Source organism: Python bivittatus, unplaced genomic scaffold (genome assembly GCF_059951505.1).
Source record: "Python bivittatus isolate LINGU-HERP-01145 unplaced genomic scaffold, Pbiv_v1 ctg000850_np1212, whole genome shotgun sequence".
NCBI classification, from domain to species: domain Eukaryota; kingdom Metazoa; phylum Chordata; class Lepidosauria; order Squamata; family Pythonidae; genus Python; species Python bivittatus.
This window is the reverse complement of record NW_028277112.1, coordinates 30,990,796-31,013,109: the sequence shown is the minus strand read 5'-3', so window position 1 is coordinate 31,013,109 and position 22,314 is coordinate 30,990,796. Positions and strand designations below refer to the sequence as shown.

The 22,314-nt window shown below is 39.2% G+C and overlaps 1 protein-coding gene across 1 annotated transcript in view; it reads left to right on the top strand.

Annotated features, from left to right (window-relative positions):
• SPIN1 (spindlin 1) overlaps nt 1-22,314 on the top strand; it is a 60,673-nt gene that overhangs the window by 21,292 nt on the left and 17,067 nt on the right. The window contains exon 2 of the mRNA XM_088130454.1: nt 13,277-13,478. Within this exon, the coding sequence (XP_087986580.1) occupies nt 13,427-13,478 (52 nt within the window). The 5' untranslated portion in view covers nt 13,277-13,426. The remainder of the gene's footprint in view (nt 1-13,276; nt 13,479-22,314) is intronic.

The following is a 22,314-nucleotide window of genomic DNA, read 5'->3' as shown; positions in this document are numbered from 1 at the left end:
CCAAATTGATACCCATGTATTTTTACCGTACTATAAACTGATTTTTAGAGAACCAGTTTGGTGTAGTGGTTAAGGCACCAGGTGAAAAACCAGGAGACCGTGAGTTAGGCACAAAACCAGCTTGATGACTTTGGGCCAGTCACTCTCAGCCATGGGAAGAAGGCAATGGCAAACCATTTCCAAACAATTTTACCAGGGAAGCTGTAGGGACTAATCCAGGCAGTCTCCAGGAGTGAAAACCATCAAAACTCCCTTCAAAATACCTGATTTTTAATTTTTTAAAAGATTTTATTTGCAAAAAGAGAAAAAAAGAAATATTCATATGACTGCTCACTAATTTAATAATTTAATTAGTTTGAAATAACCCTATTAATTACATAATTAATTGGTTTATATTTAATTTTCCTAGCTTCAAAGGAAATTGTAGATCAAACACAACCAGAACAAATTTTTATGGAGTATTTCAGTTGAAATTCTCAGTGATAGAATGCATGTTCAGATACAGAAAGAGAAGTTCATTCTTTGGACCATTGTATGACTAATGAAGAATGAGTAAACTTCTAGCCTTGTAATACCAACATTTTGCAATCATAAGATGGTGACATATCCATAATCTTTGTCCTATGATTAATTCCCATGCCATTGTTACATAAGCTGTTTTTTAAAGTTTGTTTTTTTTTAAGAACAAATTAATATGCAAGATAGCATCATGCCAAAAGGGATCCTTTGTGGCAGGCGAGTACAACATATGAGCTATGTTGCATTTCAAGCACCATACCTCCAGCAATTTTCCCTAGAAAGTCTTGGAATTCTATGTTGATAGAACTTATTAATTTAAAATGTTTTTGATTGGCATGGATGAAAAATATTTATGGTAGACCTGTAGTACACTCTCTGTTAGTCTTTGAGTTAACTTTGTGTAATTTTTTTCAATTCTTCTATTTCCTTTTTATTCTTTCCAGTCCTGTCCAAAATTAGGATAAAAAAAATTACTGTTCCTTTTCTGCTATGCCTCTCAATTCTATTGTGATTTTTTTTCAGTGCATAAGTGGGTCTGAATTAGTGCTATTAGACTAGTGTGTGTGTGAGAGAGAGAGACTGTTGTATATGCTATAATGATAAAGCATACACTTCTAGACTTTAAAAAAAAGTTGTAGAAATAGCATAAACAGGTGATTCTCAGAAAGTCTAATCTTGCTAATGAACTACACTAGCAAACCTGTCAACTCATTAAAACATCCCAAAGGATAGAGAACTCTGCTTTCTTTAGTAAGAGTTTACTTTTTAAATAAGCTTCTTTTAAAGTACTTAATTTTTAAGTGAAAGAGGACACTTTCTGCATTAGTTCAGTCAATTACTCTGTAGCTCTTTGCTGGAGAATTTGGCGGCTGTACACTGTCTTCTCTTCATTCCTGTGATCTCTAACAAAACAGTTGTAAGGGAATATTTCAAAAAATTATTGCATTGAAACTACCTAGCTGATATTTTTTCAAGATTAATGTTCTAGAAAGGGTCTACCATTCCTGTTATTTTAATCCCATTTTGTCATTTAGAGCAGCTGTGTTTTTATGCTTTCCCAATGATTAAATTAGAATTGAATCTCAGTTTATTAATCCTATTATATTACCTGAGAACCTTGAATTTGAATAGAATTTTGGCTTCCAAACTTCAATTGTATCAAATGTTGAATAACATGAAACAGTAACAGTTATCAACTTCAATATTTCTCGATAGTTTCATATTGAGAATGTTGGCCCTGATAGTTCACAATTTTGTTTACACATTTACATCAGAATAGGCTAGTTCTTGATACTTGATTACAAGCACTCCATTGATGTGTCCCAGTACTTATTTTGTGGAAGAGTTAATAGGTTTCCTCTGCTTTCTTAAAAGCAATTGCAAAGTAGTTTCTGTGAAATTGTGTTGTAATGTGTACTACATTCGCCTTTGTTTCTGGGACACTGAAATCTTTTGCTAGGAGTTTGAATATTTCTTGTATGTGTTCTCCAATAATTTCCCTGCATTATATGTTGTGTTCAGTGGACTGTATCTTGAGCCATAGTAATGAAGTATGACAAAGCAATATTGATGTTTATGTTCTTAGCCCTATGGAAAGGAGAGTTTGTTGCATAAATAGAATGATTTTTACATCAATTCCATCTTGCTAGAATTTATATTTTTATTACAGAGCTTTCTATGCCTATTTCAGCTATCTTTCTGACATGCATGATGTGACTGAAACGCTGCTGTGAGGTAATTCTGAAATAGTGACTAATGATGACATTGAAGTTGGTACAAATACAGTCATCAAATCTTGTAGTATAGTAGGTACGTTAATTTAGTGCAGTTTGCATATCTGTTGTAGTACCCAGTATGCATAATTAAAAATACAACAATAAGTGTTATTACTATTATTTAATAACATTAATAGCTATATTTGTATTTAAATAATTGCTTGACAGCATTAAACCACTATACTTTAATAACAGCTACAGTTTTTAGTTAAGCATGAGAATTCTAGCAGCACTTTGAGAAACTGGGTTGAGCTGTGAGGGTGTTTGGTCTGGCACCTGGGGGGAAGGGTACCTTTGTTTTTAATTATGTTTTATGGATTTTTGTGAGCTGCCTAGAGTCACTGTATGAGATAGGCAGCCATGTAAGTCCTGTAAATAAAACAAACAAACCCAGTCAAAACTATGATCAGAGGAGATGATCCTTAAGAAAAAAAATGATGATGATGACGACATAACAATACTAATTAACCTGAAGATCCTGCATATTCACACATGTTCTTTTCAGCAGCTTCTGAGTAGGAGAAGTTCACACAATGATACTTTACTTGGCACTAGGCCTTTCGTTGTTTTACCTCGTTATTTGCATTTTGTGGTTTTGTCTTTTACAGAAGTTCGCCCTGCAAACAGTCACTCATGCCCTTGTTATCTCCCAGATAGACTACTGCAATGCACTCTACATGGGGCTACCCTTGAAGAGTATCCGGAAGCTTCAGCTGGTCCAGAATGCGGCCGCGCGAGCAATTTTTGGGGCCCGAAGAAGGACCCATATAACACCTTTGCTCCGTGAGCTGCATTGGGTACCAGTTTGCTTCCGGGTCCAATTCAAGGTGTTGGTTATCACCTTTAAAGCCCTACATGGCATGGGACCAGGTTACCTGAAGGACCGCCTCGCCCCCATGATTTCAACCCGTCCCACCCGATCTCACAGAGAGGGCATGCTCTGGATCCCCGCGGTAAAAGAACTTCGATTAGCGGGGTCCAGAAGGCACGCCTTCTCTGCTGTAGCCCCCGCCCTTTGGAACATCTTGCCCCCGGGGGTGAGACAGATCCCCCTCACTCCAGGCCTTTCGGAGGGATTTGAAGACCTGGCTCTGCCATCTGGCCTGGGGTGGGGAGGGAGGATATCAAACATGGGGTTGGCTGGCCTCTTAGCAGCCTGGTGTGGCCTCTATTGGCCTCTTGGATTTTTAAGCCTTTTTATCTTTCTCTTTGTACTTTGGTTTTATAATCTTTTAATTATGTATTGTTGTAAGCCGCCCAGAGTCCCCCATTGTGGGGAGATGGGCGGGGACAAGTCAAATAAATAATAAAATAAATAATAATAAGTATATAAGCATTAAAGTATTCCCAAATGTGCTCTTTTTAGGGCCTGCTACCATTATTAAATTTTAATTAACAGAATAAAACTTTAGATCCAGAAATGTAGTTCTAAAATCCTTAGGATTGCAGGAACGTGTTCTGCTCACTTTTCACATGTATTCTTGAACTTGCATCAACACTTCTCCATTTTGCCCGTATCTACTCCATGACTTCAAATTATCTATTTGTTGACCTTTGGCTTTTGCATTTTTGGAGAGTTACCCAGAATTAGCTGTTCATGATTGTATGTTTGGGCTACATTCATATTTATATCAGGCATTTTAAGAAACCTTTAGAACCTAGTCTAAATTTTAAAAATCTGAGTTTAATTAAAACAATTTAAGGAGTCATTTTAACCACCCTATAATTAATATTTTCCAGATGTTTATTATAATGGTCAGAAGCTTTTCTGTACATAAGAGTGGTGGTGCATTTGTACCTGTTTTTGTATACACATTTTCAGTTGCTTGTTTGGACTATTTTAGTTGATTCTGTATGGTTCTTTTGCTGGTTCAGAATGCTGCTTTGATTATGGGGAACAGATGACCCTCCTGTTACAGCAGTTTCATCAGCTACTGGTTTGTTCTTGGTCACATTTTGAAAATCTGTTCCCATAAGCTAAATTGTAAATATATTGTCATTAATTTTAGCTGATTAGGATTTTTTGTTTTGTTTGGTTTTGGTTTACCTATTCTGAATTGCATGGTACTGTACATCATTTATTTTATTATTATTCACTAGTTTGGGTATTGTTTAGCAGAAAGGGAGAATACAAAGATAACAAATTAATCAAATACAGCATAAAGACATCGGCATTTCTGTCCAGGATAGTTGACTTATCTATATCTTCTGCAGCTTATATTTAGTCTGAGAGATAACTTTTTAGAAATAACTTATAATTTGATTTGAACTATATGTTTAAAGAAACCTGTGTCTGTCTTAAAAAAAATCAGATAAATTTGCTCTGTAAACTTAAAAGACTTGAGATGATGCTTGAGAGAGTTATTGATCAAAGATGTTGACTTATGTGTGCAAATAGGCCTTCAAAGGCAAATGAACAGATTGCTGCATCACCACATAATTTTCCTTGACATCCAGTCCTCTTCATATGAAAAGGAATATGAAATTAGTACTGCATTTTCAAGTAAATTCATTCTGAAGTAAATTCAGCCTTCATACTAGATTTAAATTTGAAAATGCTTGGTTGCCTATTTATGTGGTCAGGAACAGGCAAATTATTAAGATTTTGGAGTCAAGCTAAATTATATTCTAGGCATATAAAATTGTTTTTTCCACCCTACCTATTTATCTCTGTTCTACTGATGGTCCATAGAGCCCCAAACTAGATATTAAACATTCTGTCATTTTTCACAATTCCAGTCTTCAAAATCCATGGTATGCTTGTGAATCTTCCAGTCCTGGAAAAGATACTAATGTGTACCCATTATTACAAAAAAAAAGAAAGTTTTACATATAAATGAAAAACATAACCTTTCTCAGTACTGAAGATTTTTTAAAGCATTCATGAAATTGAGATCTAATGCAAATGGATTGCAGTAGCCGGAAATACACTGTACTTTTGAGTCTGCTTCATGATTGTTGAAGTGCAGTTCCTATTAGATAGCATATCACTAATATAGAGGCCAGAAAGAATGTTAGTCCATATGGAGCTGCAAACATACATTCACATGCGTACTGTTGTATAGTAGCCATAGTTCATGGAGTGAAATATAACTGCCGTTTGCTAAAATAACTTTTAAGATTTGTGCTTGGGGAACAGCTGGTTTTTATGTCTAGTTCTGATTATGCCACAAGAAGCAAATGTGGCTATGTGGTAATGGCTTAGATGCATAAGAAATAAACGCTGTTTCTTATTTGTAATCAGTTATGTAACTTTTGAGGAATACAGTACTTTTCAAATTCAGTGCGAATTGAGTAGGGGAGATTTGAAATGGGCAACGCACAAACTTTTTTTACTATTTACAGTACTGTGTAGAGGCTATTTGAAAAGACCACAGGAAATGCAAACATGTGGAAGATCTGAGTGACTGTATTTGGAGCTGAAATCTTATTGCTGTTCGCCTACGCTGTTCTGTAAAAAAGAGAACAATTATTGACTCCAAAAGTAGGCTCTTTAATAGTCTGCATGTAATTCTTGAATCATGTAAGAAAGTGTATTTATTTATATTTTATTTTACACATTTATATATAGCATGCCAGATTATGCACTTTAGGCAGTATATAACATTAAAGTATAATTTATAGAATTTAAAATATAACAAAACATAAAATGAGAAATTTAAAATATGTAAAATGTGGCCATGATTAGTAGAAATTCAAGAAACATTGAAAATCACACATAGAGGCCAGAAGCCACACACCCTGTCAACCATAAAATCTCTAGGGACACAGAGACCATGAAATACTAGGAGGATCATTGTCTAAGGAGTGCTAGGAGATTCCCCATATGGGAAAGATTAGCTGACATAGCTGTAGAAAGTTGCCACAAGAGGGTGCCCAAATGCTTTCTTTTAAAAGTATAGCTTGAGTCAAGCATATTGTTCTTATGTACAGCCTATGACTATGAAATGTTAGATATCCTCAGAAGATGCATATAATTGTATGCTGTCTACTGGCTGTCTGCCATGTTCATAGAAATTATTAGTCCAGAGTTAACTGTAGAGTTGAGCAAAGTATACCTACTTTTTTTTCTCAATAATTTTATTAAGAATTACATCAAACAGATAATACGAGTACAAAAACCTAATATAAAAATACATTAAAAAAAATTAAAAAGTACAGAAAAAATTCCCCCAAAAAAGAAAAAAAAAGGGGGGGGGAGGAAAGAATAAAGAAACTTCCAACTTCATCCCCAGCAGATATATTCAACATTAACAACTTATCACTGTCTCTTAAAATACGACCAAGTACATCTTCATTCCATACCTCACCCTGTTTTCTATAAACACATTCTAAATCTTCAGCTCTCCTTACTAGTCAGCAAAGGTCCAGTAAAAGTTAAAAGAAATACCTAACAATGTAAGTATATCGTCCTCCTTTCCATTGAATCAAAATCCCCCTAATCCCTCTCTTTTATAATCAAAATCTAATCCCAATTAACAGTTAAATGTTACAAAAAATTAAAAACTATTAAACATTATCAGAAATAGTAACCCCTTATTTACATATCAAAAGTAGTAATGTAGATATTGCAAATTAATCCATTACAGCCAGTTGAACATTTCCAAAAATAACTATCCAGTCAAAATAACCATGAACATCACCAGAGATAGCAACTTGTTATTTAACCAGAATCAAATAAACCAAATTTTGTATTTTTTTCTTCTTCCTCACAGAAATCCTTAAGACCCATAAATAAAGTTCTAATTTCTGCTTTCTTCTACATCTTTGTCTCTTCTCTCAGAATTCTTCTCATCTTTGTAATTTCAGTGTAGTAACTTCAGTAGATCTCTTACGTTCCAATTTAAAAAGGTAATCCACATCACTTTTGATACATTATTTGTATATCTTTTTAAATTTTTAAATGATCATCCAATTCCATTTGTAAATCCTGTGTTTCCATCTCTTTCTTATAGGTTATAATTTTTAAGTCCACCTTAAAGTCCATTTTGGTTCTTCAAAGGGACTTGTTCCTCTTCAGTAATAACTTTGGTTCCAATATAGAGTTAAATAATTCAAGCACTTCTTGGGCCAACATATCAAGCATTTCCTTTAAAGTAGCCATCTGGTGCCCTCTAGTGATCAACCTTCAAAGTCTTGTTATAAGTTTGGAATGTAAGCAAGGAAAATATTTCCCACGCGAGAGTATCTTTCTAATTAACTTCAAAGTCTTTCTTTAAATCAATTTTATTCAGATCCTTAGTTTTTAAAAACTTTCCAAAACAACACTATAATCACCCTTTTGCTGCAAATTGCAACAAATAAAGAACTTAGAAAGCTGGAAAGACATAATTTTCATTCTTTTTAAACAGATTGAAGAGAGACTCACACAGCAAATACTAAACTTGTGGTTTGAAAGGGTTTTCAATCTTAAAAAAACAGTAAAAAAAAATTAAGCTCCAAAGTGATTAAAAAGATGAGGTTTGATCGAACCTTCAGTCCATAGAAGGCTGCATTAGCAGCTCAGAGCATGATGGAACCCGCAACTCCCAGCTGATCACAAATGACTGCAAAAACATCAGTTTCTGCCATCTACTCACAAAAAAACAGCTGTCCAGAGTACATATGGGTAATCTCAAGTTCTCTCTTTCATCCAGAGAGAATTTTGGCAGTTCCGATCCTGCATCCGGCTGTCTTTTGGCTGTAATGCCCCTCACAATCTGTGGAGCAGAGAAAATGTGGGGCATTAATCCACCATTCCTCATCGGAAACCCAAAAGTATACCTACTTTTCCATCCCTATTGAATTAAGTGGTTTCACATAAATATTAAAGGCCGTAGGATATAGACTGCAATTAAGGCACTCAAGACGTGGCTTCCCATTGCCACCTTCTTAACTTATTTCCAGCCATCTAATATTCTGCCTTCAAGTTCTACCTTGGCTCAGAAGGAATCTATGTTCAGTTTCATCAAAAGTCACTGACTGCAAGTTGCCATTACTGTCCAGCTTCCAGATCAGTACTACTTTTACTTTCCAGTAAAAGTAGTAACTCTGTTAACAAGCTAGGAGCTGGTCTAGAAAAGATTTAATAGTAAACTAAGTCTTCCATATGTTCTATAACATATTTTATATGTACTCTCTCACACACACACACACATACATACATAGATACACACTCCATAATAGATCCGTGATTGACATGCAGTCTATGAAATCTCAAATATTCTTGGTATTGATATTAAATGTGTCACAGTACCAGCCCTGAGAACACTTAGGAAGACTATTGCTATATGGTAGTTAATAATCTGGCAGGATTCTCTTTTGAGTAGATCAAATGCCATATTTAGCAGTCTTCTAACATTAAGTACTTGGATTCTTATGAACTCCCCTTTGGCATAGTTTACCTAATTGCTTTTAATTAATATGTTACCAAGTAACGTGGAATAAACAATCAGGCCCTCAATTTCTTTAACAGTGTGAATGAATATATTTTAGCTGTTGCTCTTCCCTTGTGTTTTCATAACCTGCCAGTTGCCACTGTTGTTTTATGCCACAGACTAATTTCTTCTTCCCTTCCATGCCACTTCTTAACCACCACTGCCTAAAAGTTGTGTGATGCTTCAACTATAGCACTAATAAATGTAAATTCTTCCTCAAGGTCGTTGAGATTCACAAATTCTTAGAATATTGGTCTCTAAACTGTAGCTTCTTTGTGTTCCTCCAAAGTTCTTATATTCAGAAATTGCTGAAGGATTCTCTCTCCTCTTCTTGATCTCAAATTCCCCACATATGCACAGTGCCATTGGAACCAGGGAAATTAATTGATACATGGCCAAAATTTTCTAAAAGTTCTGTCCCATCTGATTCTAATCAGGGCAAGAAGAAGAAGACATGTAACTTCTCCTATAGCATTGTTTTCACATATCCAAGTTATTCCTGAACTTCATGATTGGCCCTTGTTAGATCTCACTTCTGAGCTCTAGCCCAACATAGTGCCTCACTCAGAGATTGCTGTATTCTCTTCAGTTAGGGGTAAGCACGTATCATACCCAACAATGGAAGATACAGAACAGTGCAGCTGCTATTGATTCAGGAGATCTGTTCTAGTCACCATTCTGTAAGATTCAGGTTAATCTTTCAGATGGTGATGGTTAGGTTTCTGATGCCTCTTTGATCCAATGGGCTTTTCCATCGAATTCATCCTCTGATACTCAGTTTGGAGATCAGTTACTTAGTTCTCCCTCTAAAGGGATCCATTCTTGTTGCAAAAAGATTTGTCAGATCTCTTGACTGGAAGTTCCAGAATCACCACACTTTGGAGTAACTGGCTTATCAGTTGTTACATGAAAACAATGTTTCTCCAGTCCTAATTCCCATGCTCCTCAGCTAAGCTGCCACTATGACATTAATCTGTTAGTTTTTTCAGTATTCATCTCCCAGTTGCATTATTGTGGAAGTATCACAATCAGCCTCCCAGTGTTGGAAACAAACTGTATGCTCTTGGTTCAGGGACTGCTTGGTTCACTTTGAAGGCATGTGGGTCTCTATAACTAATGATTTATAGGACTGGTCTTTTCTTTCCCAAGGTTATCAAAGTGAATTCTGGGCTCTTCCCATACCAAATAACCTTTTGAGTTTAAAAGTACCTCTAGAATGATACCAGGAAGTCTCCTACCTTCTATAAAAAGGGCTGACTGAAAGTGTCCCTTTGAGAGGCTGCACACACATTTTAAGAATGTAAGAGTGGGCCTGATTTAGTCTAGTATTTTGCTTTTCACAGTGACCAACTAGCTTTTGGGATGCTTGCAAACTAGAAAGGAAACATACCCTCCTGCATTTGGTATTTGGAGCCATGCTGCTTCCAACGTAGAGTTTACATTTAGCTTTCAAGACTATTAGCTCTGAACAGGTCTGTCATCCATGAATTTATCCAATCCTCTTTTAAAGATGTTCAAATTAGTAGCCATTGCCACATCTTAAAGTAATGAATTCCATACATTAATTATGTGTAGTAAAGGGGTGGGGTGGGGGTTTTATGGTCTGTTTCTGAACTCCTAATCACCTTAGATGAATTATCCCTTATCCTGGTGCTCTGAGAGAGACCTGGTTTCCATGTCTACTTTCTGCATTGTGTGCATGATTTTGTATACTTTAATAATTTTCCTCCTTGCCTTTTTCTAAGGTAAAGAGATCCCCAAATTCTAGCCATTCTCACGAGGAAGGAATTCAACCCCCCTGATCATTTTGGTTGATTTTGACTGCATTTTTCCAGTTGTTACATCTTTTTTCAAATAGCCAGAACTACATGGTATTCCAGATGTGCTCACACCATCTGTTTCATCATTTCCAAGGAGGACAGCAACTTTAAACTTGTTCTTGATTTTTGTCATGTTAATATATCTTAAAACTCTCCCATTTCAGGATGATCTTGGTTGCTGCCTTTCTTCCCTTCCTACATGTGGTTTTGATTTATTAATTTACCACCTCCCTTTGTTATGATTCTGTTTATTATTTTTCATGACCAGAGTCAGATTAGAGGTGTGCATCCATCCTTGTGCCCCTTTGAGCCAGTTACTCTCCCACCCCAAGCCACCTCACAGCATTGTTGATGTGGGAAAATAGGAGGCAGAAGTATTAGGTATGTTCGCTGCCTTAAGTTGACATACATACTGTACATTCATGTTATTTATTTATTTATCGTATTTCTATAGCCGACCACTTCACACAAAGTGACTCTGGGCAGCATACAACAATTAAAAAGAATAAATACATTAAAAAAATACAAATACACATACATACACACACACAAACATACAAATACACATACATACATACAGGTAGTCCTTGCTTAATGACCATTCGTTCAGCAACCATTCGAAATTATGACACTGCAGAAAAAATAGACTATGACCTGTGCCCAAAGTTATGGCTGTTGCAGCACCTCCATGGTCACATGATCAAAAATTCAGGCACTTAGCAGCCCGCCCACATTTATGACTGCAAGGGCGCTGCAACTCCCCCCACCCTCCTATCTCCCCCCCTCCAATCTATGCCCTTTCTCTTGCATGGTGCTCTGGAAGACCATTCTCCAAGTCATGCACCCCATTCCTTCTCCAAATAACGCACCCATTCTCTCGAGACCTGGGGAAGACCAGAAGGTTTCTGAAGGATCGCAAGAATGGGGCATGCGATTTGCAGAAGGAATGCCACACGCAATTTGGAGAAGTAATGGCATGAGCGGCTTGGGGAACAGCACAAGCAGCCTGGGGAAGAAGGTCTGGCACAGCCAGCGGCTGCCTCGTATACAGTAGGGTCAGGCTGTGCGTGCCTCTTCAGCAGCAGGAGTAAAACAGTGAGGGTCAGCTAGGCACAGCAGAGCATGTGGAGTGCAGGGTGGCAGAGGCAACTGGGGCTTTGCACAATGGTGCTGGGATGGCTGGCTACAGTGTGGGCCTTCAGGCGGCATTTCTAAGTGGCAATGGTGGCACTGGGGCTGAAGTAGAGGCCTAGGGGTGGTGGCAACTGGCTGAGATTGTGGCACCGTTTTACAGTGGTTCTTTTCCTTTCACTGGGCCAGTTCCAGTCAGTGTTGGTTCATGGGGAGAGATAGTTCCCTAGGCCGCTCCTTTGTGGGGCCTCTCGCTTCCTTTTCAACATCTACATGAAACCACTGTAAGTGGAAGGTCATCCACCAGTTTGGGGTTCGGTATCATCAGTACACTGATGATAGCCAGTTATATTTTTGACTCCAGGCTGGCCAAGTGAGGCTATTGAGGTTCTATCCCAGTGCCTAGAGGCTGTGCAGATTTGGATGTGTAGGAACCATGTCTGACTCATTCCTACCAAAACCAAGTGGCTGTGGGTGTTTAGGCTGCCCAAATCTGGGAATATTCCAACTTTGACCTTGGGTGAGGTGGCTCTTCCCCATTTATTTATTTATTTATTTAATTAAATGGCTCAACAAAAAATCAGAAGAAGCATGGTACCTTTTTCGACTAACAAGTGTTTATTAAAAGGCTTTTGTGAGCTGCAGTCCAGTTCATCAGATGTAACTGGAGTTTTTCAGTGGTCTTCTGAATTCACACAACCCAATCTCCTACTTGCTTGCTGCTCAGTTTCACTATGTCATTCTTAAAATCTAAGGGGAGTCAGCATGACCTTCAGGTAATCACCCATGGTACAAATGGAGGTGGGAGGCAAGACTCCCACCAAGAATTCTGTAAACTATAAAAGATATTTAATGGACTGTGTGCAGGTACATGACCTGTACGCTTTCACTCAAACAACTCTGTCGCTCTGCAGTGAGATGGGTGGTGACAAATTTGAAATATAAATAAATTAAAAAAAAAAAACTCCAGTCATAGATGAGTAACAAGGCCTTTTGGAGAATCTCTGTTCTCTTTCCATACAGGTCAGAGAAAACTTGATTGCTTGTATTTTAAGAATTACCTGATTTTGAAACAATTGGGTGTGTAGGAGGTACACAGCCAGGTGAGGGGAATAAAGAAATTACATTTTTGCTGGTCTAAACATCAAGGAAAGTAAGAAATTCTACTGTTTTTTCAATCAGATTAATGAGAACTGATTACTTTGTTCAGTGCAAAGAAAAATCAGTAAGAATGACAGCCTTGCTGTACCACAAATAACTCTGCTTAGTGATTCTACAACATGATGTTGGAAAGAAAGAGGTTGCTCTGCCTAACAGGGACAGGACAGGGAGGTCCTTCATCAGTGGAGTCTGAGGGAAGGAGCAAGGAAGCCAAGTGAAGAAACATGCACCATGATGTCACAACGCAAACTCTGCAACTTATATCTTTGTGTCAGACATCAGAATGTAAGTGCATAAGGGTGGAGTTTGCGTTGTGAAGACACACATATATTGTTCTGTCATTGTGACTTAATGTGGATCTCTGTGCCTTTCATTGGTCCAGTTAGATGCATAGAATCTCTGTCCATTATTCTACAGACTCTTTACTAATGATCTTTATGTCTCTCTTTTGCAGAATATAATAACTGAAGATCATCAAGGGAAAATAATCCTGTTTTGGAGTTTGGTATTATTATTCCAAGACTGAGAGAAACTTTGCAACTCCACACAGAACTGGATTTTCACCCTAGTTTAGCAGCTTTGCTGCTCACTTAAATACTGATGAATGAAGACCCCATTTGGAAAGGCACCAGGTCAGCGATCCAGAGCTGATGCAGGTAGGTAATACCATCCTACATCCCATCAGCGGATAGCAAACATTGATCGCTGCAGATCCATATCTTGCATTGTGGTGCTTCTAGGTGTTGGAGGCCAGATGCCTGTACCTGAGAGTTCTGCTAGTTTCTTGCATTTGTCACACTAAACATCCACTGTAGACTGGCACATTCATACTGGAGTGCTCAACATGGCAAGAGGGACATAAGAGGGTAGGTGATGTTCCTGCTGTTCCTTTAGAATTGTTGGCTGCTAAACAGGAAATCTATATCAGTTTCTCAGGAAGTCTCTTTGAAAATTTTAATCAGTTTAAAACTGACCATTAATTGTCCTTACCCTTTTCTTCTTTGTATGTTCTCTTGCTTGTTATCTATGGTTCAGTTGTGTCCTAAACTTGCTTCATTCTGATAAGACTTTGGCTCTTTTTAATCAAATAAGATGTGCAGAAATATTTAGGCAGGCTTTGCTTACAGGGTCTCTGTATGCAGGGTCTCTGTATGTAATATTAAGCATGTTGAAGGAGGGAGGCCAGCTGGCACAATTGTAATCCATTCTTCCATCTCTATGTACAGTTAAGAATGTTTCCATATAGTTAAAGAGAATTTAGTTTTAGTTTTTCTGCTGTCCTCATATTCACATAATTTGGCTGTGCGTGTTCTGTTATTTATATCATCCCTTAAATCTTTAGGCAGGCTTTGCTTACAAGATCTCTGCATTTTATATATAGGATCTCTGTATTTCATATATATACAGTACTATGCAAAAGTTTTAGGCAGGTGTGAAAAAATGCTGTAAAGTAAGAATGCTTTCAAAAATATATATTGTAATTGTTTATGTTTATCAATTTACAAAATGCATAGTGAGCAAACAGAAGAAAAATTTAAATCAAATCAATATTTGGTGTGACTACCCTTTGGCTTCAAACCAGCATCAATTCTTACACTTGCACACTTTGTACACTTGCACAAAGTTAGGGATCTTGTAGGGTTAGGGTCAGGTGTATGATTAACCAATTATACCAAGCAGGTGCTAATGATCATCCATTTCATATGTAGGTTGAAACACAGTCATTAACTGAAACAAAAACAGCTGTGTAGGAGGCTTAAAACTGGGTGAGGAGCAGCCAAACTCTGCTCCTAAGGTGAGGTTGTGGAAGACAGTTTCATGTCACAGGTCATACACCATGGCAAGACTGAGCACAGCAACAAGACACAAGGTAGTTACACTGCATCAGCAAGGTCTCTCCCAGGCAAAAATGTCAAAGCAGACTGGGGTTTCAAGATGTGCTGTTCAAAGCTCTTTTGAAGAAGCACAAAGAAACGGGCAACACTGAGGACTGTAGATGCAGTGGTCGGCCAAGGAAACTTAATGCAGCAGATGGAAGACACGTCATGCTTACTTCCCTTTGACATCGGAAGATGTCCAGCAGTGCCATCAGCACAGAACTGGTGGAAACCAGTGGGACCCAGGTACACCCATCTGGAGAAGTCTGGCCAGAAGTGGTCTTCTTGGAAGAATTGCAGCCAAAAAGCCATACCTCCAATGTGGAAACAAGGCTAAGTGACTCAACTATGTACGAAAGCATAGGAACTGGGGTGCAGAAAAATGGCAGCAGGTGCTCTGGACTGATGAGTCAAAATTTGAAATCTTTGGCTGTAGAAGGAGGCAGTTTGTTTGCTGGAGAGTGGTACAATAATGAGTGGATGCAGGCAACAGTGAAGCATGGTGGAGGTTCCTTGCAAGTTTGGGGCTGCATTTCTGCAAATGGAGTTGGAGATTTGGTCAGGATCAATGGTGTCCTCAATGCTGAGAAATACAGGCAGATACTTATCCATCATGCCATACCATCAGGGAGGTGTGTGATTGGCCCCAAATTTATTCTGCAGCAGGACAGCGACCCCAAACATACAGCCAATGTCATTAAGAACTATCTTCAGTGTAAAGAAGAACAAGGAATCCTGGAAGTGATGGTTTGGCCCCCACAGAGCCCTGATCTCAACATCATCGAGTCTGTCTGGGATTACATGAAGAGCCAGAAGGATTTGAGGCAGCCTACATCCACAGGAGATCTGTGGTTAGTTCTCCAAAACGTTTGGAGCAACCTACCTGCCGAGTTCCTTCAAAAACTGTGTGCAAACGTACCTAGAAGAATTGATGGTGTTTTGAAGGCAGAGGGGTGGTCACACCAAATGATTTGGATTTCTCTTCTGTTTGCTCACTTTGCATTTTGTAAATTGATAAACATAAACCATTACAATAAATATTTTTGAAACCATTCTTACTTTACAGCATTTTTTCACACCTGCCTAAAACTTTTGCACAGTACTGTATATGTGTTTGTGTGTGTGTGTGAAAGAGAGAGAGACGTTCGTGATGAATGCATGTGGCTATGGCTTCATATACCTTAGTTTCATTTAGGTTTGATTATTGCAGTGTTTTGTCCTACAACAGGTTTAAAATATAGGGCCAGGAAAGGTGTGCTGGATATTTTTGACATCACTACATAAGTGATTCTGCAGTTACACTGCAGAAGGGCTACACTGATCAGATTGTTTCCAGGTACAATTCAAAGTGTTGGTGATAATCTTTAAGCCATTTCACCCCATAGACAGTATAAATTTTGCCTGAGGTTATTATCTGTTTCTTTGCCTATTCTTATTAGCTAATTCTTACTAGAAAGGTTTATAAATACTTTTTAGTCTTTTTTTCATTTTTAATTTGTATGGTTTTTAATTGTTGTAAGCCATTCAAAGCATATATGCTTTAGAAGCATGGGATATAAATGTTAATATAAATATTCCTTATTGGTGAAGATTACTCAAGCATTAAGTTATCAAGATGGCCAAATTATTTTTGTAACCTAGATTGATTGTAAGTGATGTAAGTTAAAAAAAAAAAATCACTATTAGTAAGCAATTATATCAGAGCAGATCCTTTTAAAAAGGCATTGACATTTTAAAATGAGGGAAACATTTATCATTATCATGAATATTTATTTTGGTCATAGACTGCAACATACATCAATATAAAAACAAGCACATAAAATACAAAATTATAATAAACCTTATAAAAATAAAAGAAAATTTTATCTTATGTCCAGAGTTTAAATCTTAGTATTAGGGTTGTATCTGTCTTCCCAGATCCAATGAACAAATGCACAGAATTTAACTGCTTCCGTACTATCTCATCATCTTGGCTAAAAAGTAAAAAAGTGAGTGATGGTTCAGATTAATTTTAAAAAGATTCAGAGTGAGGCAATAAAGATACAGCAAATAATTTTTACGAAGAGCACAGTTTAAGAGAATTTGGTCTACTGATTTTCCTGCTTTAGAACCACAAGAGAGTTTCTGATGTAAAAGAAAAAATGCAGTAGGTTTGTCTAATTTTTCATGAATGACAATATAAAAATACTTCTGCTATAGTTCGGTGGTGGTTGTTTTTTATTGTCAGAGCACAATATATGTATATATCTGGCTTGAATAAAGTATGGAATAGGAGTTAGGAGTTATTATTCAGATTCAACAGTGGAAAATGAAATATAATTCTATTCTGCTAGATTGGCAATTAATAGCTGATAGAATAAAAATAAGTTAAATATTAGAATGTTATGTTGGAGACTTGATCTGTGCAGAAGCTTTGTATACTGTTTTTATCATTGTCTGTGTAAACATACTTACATGTCATTGCTTACATCCATTCATAGAGTTTTGTGAATGAGGATGGAATGCCCATTTCTAATAAATAATAGTCAGAACACACATTGCATTAACTTTGTTTCCTCTATTTAGAAGTTCTAAATACTATGAGTCTTTCAAAACAGTGACAAGCCCTCTTCCATACCCATCCCACAAGTTTTATTGCAGTGCTGGATATAGCTCCATAAGTGGCTTTCCTTGTAGTTATATAATCTATTGCTTTGTTGTTTAATTCAGTTAGTCATCCTTATTCTAATAACAGTGCCATTCTCAAAGATGGAAGTCTGAGTTGATCAATCTTTTATCTAATGTCTTTGGTGACCACTTTAGCCTGAAACCAATGATGATTGAATAGTATCTGTTAAAACACTAGACAACTGTGATAGCATCATATATATATTACTAACATGAAAATATCTGGCTTCCCCCCGCCCCCCAAATTGCATAGGCAAGATTTATTCTTCATATGGAATAATGAGAGAACCTACTAACGTCTTCCATGGAATTATATGATAAGCTTCTTTTATAATAGGATCTCCCTTAGTGTGTTGTTGCTACTAAATCTCTCTAAGCTATTTCTATTCTAAAGGAATATTAATAATGTTTTCAGTCACATGGTGCACCTTAAACATCCAAGTATCCATATATTACTCACCTAAGCTAGATTTTGGGCCATAGATATCAGGTTTGCTATGAGAAGTTTACATTTCCCACTTAACTGCAATATTAGCTGTTCAGCAATATGTCTGGCACTATTTTAATAATAGTGGTTTTATTAATAACGATTAAGATGGCAGAAGTTAGAAGCTGCTTGTTTGTCCCCCTGTGGGCAGTCTGGTTGGATTAATTTTTATTTTAATATCCTTGGGACCTACCTGGACTGAACAGGATTGGATTTGAAATTGATCTTTGGATTCGGTGTTTGGCTGGTTGGGACTGTGTTGCTGCCAGCCACTCTAGTTGTGTTGTTGTATTGTCACACCGACCCGAGCAAGTCAGAGCTGTTGGGAGCTGGCCATGCTGGGCAGTTTTTTTGAGACTGAGCTGGGCAGTTCTGAGTTTGGAAAAGCAGGCTGGACTGGGCTAGAGACCGAAGGAGTGGGTTGGAGTAAGTAGCAAGCAAGCAAGTAACCTGCTGCATTTTGGACTGGGCATCGGTTGTGCTGGGATGCCGAGAAAACTAGTTGGAGGACGGGCCAGAGGAACAGGCCGGAGGAGGAGGAGGCATTGGCCGCTTTCTGGACCTGGTGCAGGTTGCTCCTATTGTGCTGTGGGCTCAGTGCTGTCTAGAGGAGTGGTCTGGAGCCGCATCTCCATGTTTTCCACTCCCGTCTTCTGCTGCCAGCGTCCTTTATTTTGTGGACTGCTGCCGACATGGGATTTTCCAGCCAGAGAGACCGAGCAAGACTTGGACTTTTGGGGTATTGGTGGTGGCCGGGTTTGGGGGGGAATATAGCAGCAGAGTGGCAATCTTCTGTGGTCCCTTCCCCCCACAGAGCTTATCCTTTTGTCATCCCTTACATTCCAATCCTGGCTGCCAGTTAGGCACCTCTGTTTGTTTGTCTGTGTTCCCCATTGGAGTGAGAGCCTGAGGTGGGGGTTGGGTTGAGTTGGGTGGATGGCAAGGGAAGGGAACTCTAACCAGCTGGTGAGAGTGGCTGGGAGGGGCTCCCTGTGGATGTTTGTGTGGGTTTGTATGCCTGGGTTTGTGTTTGTGAGGTGAGTGGAGGAGGTAGGGTGCTGGATACCCTAATGGCGCTGAGAGCCAATGGAACTGAAGTGCCTCAGGGTGCCTGGTTTTCCCTCCCTGGGATGGATGTAAATGACTGCTATGGGAGGTCCTGGGCCTTGGGAATTGGGGCCTGGAGGGGATGATGATGCGGCCTTTGGGAGAAAGGGGATGGGCCACAGTATTAGTGATGGGCATAGAGAGATTTGATGGGAGATGAGGAGTGGGCTGCTCTTGGGGAAGACCAGACTGATGCTTTATATAGGTCTCAGTTTCCAGTTCCTTGGTCTCAGCCCCTGTCCCTGGACAGCAGATCCTCAGAGGCCCTGGCAGATTCTGGTTGCTGCTTTTAAATGCCAGATCTGTGCAATCTGATCATGGATGAGAGGGCTGACAGGGCATATCGAGATCTGGCTTGGCCCAGAAGGGGGGGGGTGCCCCTTTCAGAGATGTACCCAGCCAGGTTTTGGGTGTTGTACTAGCCGAGAACCCGGGGCAGGGGTGGTGGTGTGGTGATTGTCATCTGACAGTAGCTTATGGCTTTCAGGTGCGCTGCCCCATAGGTCACCAGATGTAAGACCCTATTCATTAAGTTGGGCTCTACATAGCAGCCTCCCTGCCTGAGCTCCTTGATTCCATCTCCAGGTTGGTGGTGGAATTTCCAGACTTATGGTCTTGGGTGACTTCAGTCTGCCTTCCCTGGGAATGGGGTCTGAAGTGGCTCAGGAGTTCATGGCCACCATAATGACCATGGGCCTATCCCAGGTCATCCAGAGCCCAACATGGGACAGTGGTCACACACCGGATCTGGTATTCCTGTCGGAGCAGTGGCTATGTGATCTGAATTGGGGGAGCTTTCAGTGTCCCCCTTATCATGGTCAGATCACGCCCTGATTGCCTTGGGATTCTCTGGTGCTGCTATCCACTATAGGGAGGCTGGACCCATTAGATTGGTCCACCCCCTGTGACTGATGGACCCTGAGGGATTTCAGAGGAACCTGGGGAATGCCCCTGTTGGTCTGCTGCATGGTCCATTCGAAGCTTTGGTTGCCACACAGAGTAAAGGGGTGACTGAAGCATTGGATTGGATCGCGCCTGGTATACAGAGGAGCTGAGGGAGATTAAAGAAGAGCAGAGACATCTAGAGCACTACTGGTGCTCAATCAAGGATGAACTCATCTGAACTTGGGTTAGTGACACTATTAGGGCCTACATTGTGGCGGTAAGGGCAGTGAAGCGACAGTACTTCTTTACCCTTACTGCGTTCTGCAGATTGCTGCCTCGCAGCTCTGTTTCAGGTGACACGACCCTTGGGTAAAGGGGGCCTGGGGAACCTTTTGCAGGGATGTGCAGAGAAATTTGTTCAGCATCTGTCAGACAAAATCTCTCAGATCCACTCGCAGTTGGACACTGGTTTTGCTACAGATCCGAAGGAGGTGCCTAGGGTGGAGCCTTGCCTGCTTATCTCTTGATGTTATTTCCATAGGGCATCTTGATTCCTTCAGTTTTCATTATTTTCCCCCTGTTGATGGTAAGGGTGGCACATCAGTCCAAACTCCATTGCAATATCTTGGCTGTATATTGGAACAGTGTTGAGCAGCGATTCTATTTCAGATGGTGTTTTTCCATATAGCTTCAAATCATCGGTGTAAAGGAGGTGGGATAGCCTGACAGATGTTTCTGATGTTTGACAGCCATGGCCTGACTTGTTCAGTATTGTTGACAGAGGAATAAATGCAGTGATAAACAGCAGTGGTGATAGTGAGTCTTGTTGAAAGATTCCCCTCTTGATATTAACCTCTCTCTGTCTCTCATCATTGACCACCAACTGTGTCTTCCTTTGTGCCACTGATCTTTGTACAAAGCTTCTGATGTTTCTACTGACTCCTGTTATTTCTAGGCACTTGATTATCCAATCATGTGGCAGGGAGTCGAATGCCTTCTTGTAATCAATCCAAGCTACATTCAAGTTGGTCTTCCTTCTCTTACAGATTTCCAAAATCCTCTTGTCAATTAGGAGCTGATCTTTTGTTCTTCTGCTGTTTGGGCGGTCTCCTTTCTGCTCAGATAGAAAGAGCTTGTTTTCAACTAGATGCTGTTGGACTTGCATCAGCTACCACACCAGTTAGCAATCTTAAAGTTGTTAGCAAGCAGGTAATTGGTCTGTAGTTGCCCAGTGCTGCCCTTTTTGTTGGATCTTTCATTATCAGTTAGGTTTTGCCAGATGTTAAGCAATGTTCAATTTTACCTCCTTGCAGTTTGTTGTTGAACTGCTTGAGAATTTTCCAACCTGATCTTCCATTTTGGTGGTGCGCTGCTTGGCTTTTTTTCTTGTTTATTGATTTTGCATCCAAGATCTTCAGTTATAACTGCAGCCGTGCTGTACATTAGTTGGTTTGTTTCTTGCAGTGAGTTGGTGCTTATATTTGATGTTACAGTATTGGCATCTTTTAATGTGCTGGCTGTTTCCTTGTAACAAGTTTCAGTGCAGGCAACCTTATTCTGTTGTGTTTGTGCTCAGTTCCTCTTGATTTTTAGTTAGAAGACTTTGTTCTTTCCGAGGAGAAGGCACAGGAGAAGATGCCTGGTTTGGGAATGAAAATGATTCAGTAGCTATGCTGGCTTCCTCTACTGCCAACTCCCCCAGGTTTGCCTCTGCAGTCTGAGTTACTTCTGGCAAGATTTCAAATTCTTTGCCCTGGGTAGACCTTTGCAGTTCTTCCAATTCTACTTCTGTGAATACTTTATTTCGTATTATAAATCGACATTGATCTGCTAGCCTCTGTTTTGTTACTTCTGATTCTGGATGTTGTTCTTTCCAGAACTGGTGCATTCTTTTCGGATATCATTTTCTTGTTGGACTTGATTTGTAATAGCATATAATTTTTTCTTTGTTTTCTGTGTTCATATATTTGCGATGGGTAAACAGCTTTTCTTTCAGTAGTCCTGCAGTTGCTGGCCCTCATTGCTCAGCCAAGAGTCCTGAGTCCTGTAGCCCACTTGTCACCAGATGTCCAGGAACTGGAACACCTAGAGCAGTCCTTGTTGACCCAGGTGACAACCGATCCTATATCGGTTTCTGTAAATTACATCTCACCTTACTGTTTATGGGAGAGACACTCTTCACCTGGCTGTTCTGATGAGACCTGTCTTGTATGGTTGAACCTCTGGCATAGGTCTCATCCTCCTTGGAGCATGCAAGCCCCACAACCACATCAAGGTAGTGCCTCACTGGGGGTTGAATTATTATTATTGTTATTATCAAGCTTGGACATTTTGTGCTAAAAAAAAAAATTGAAATACTAGATTATTAGTAGTGCACTCAGAAGTATGTATGAACTGTAGAACTATTTTACATTTTTAGCACCTGTCTAAAGTGCTACAAATTTGTAAACACAGATCAAAACATTAATG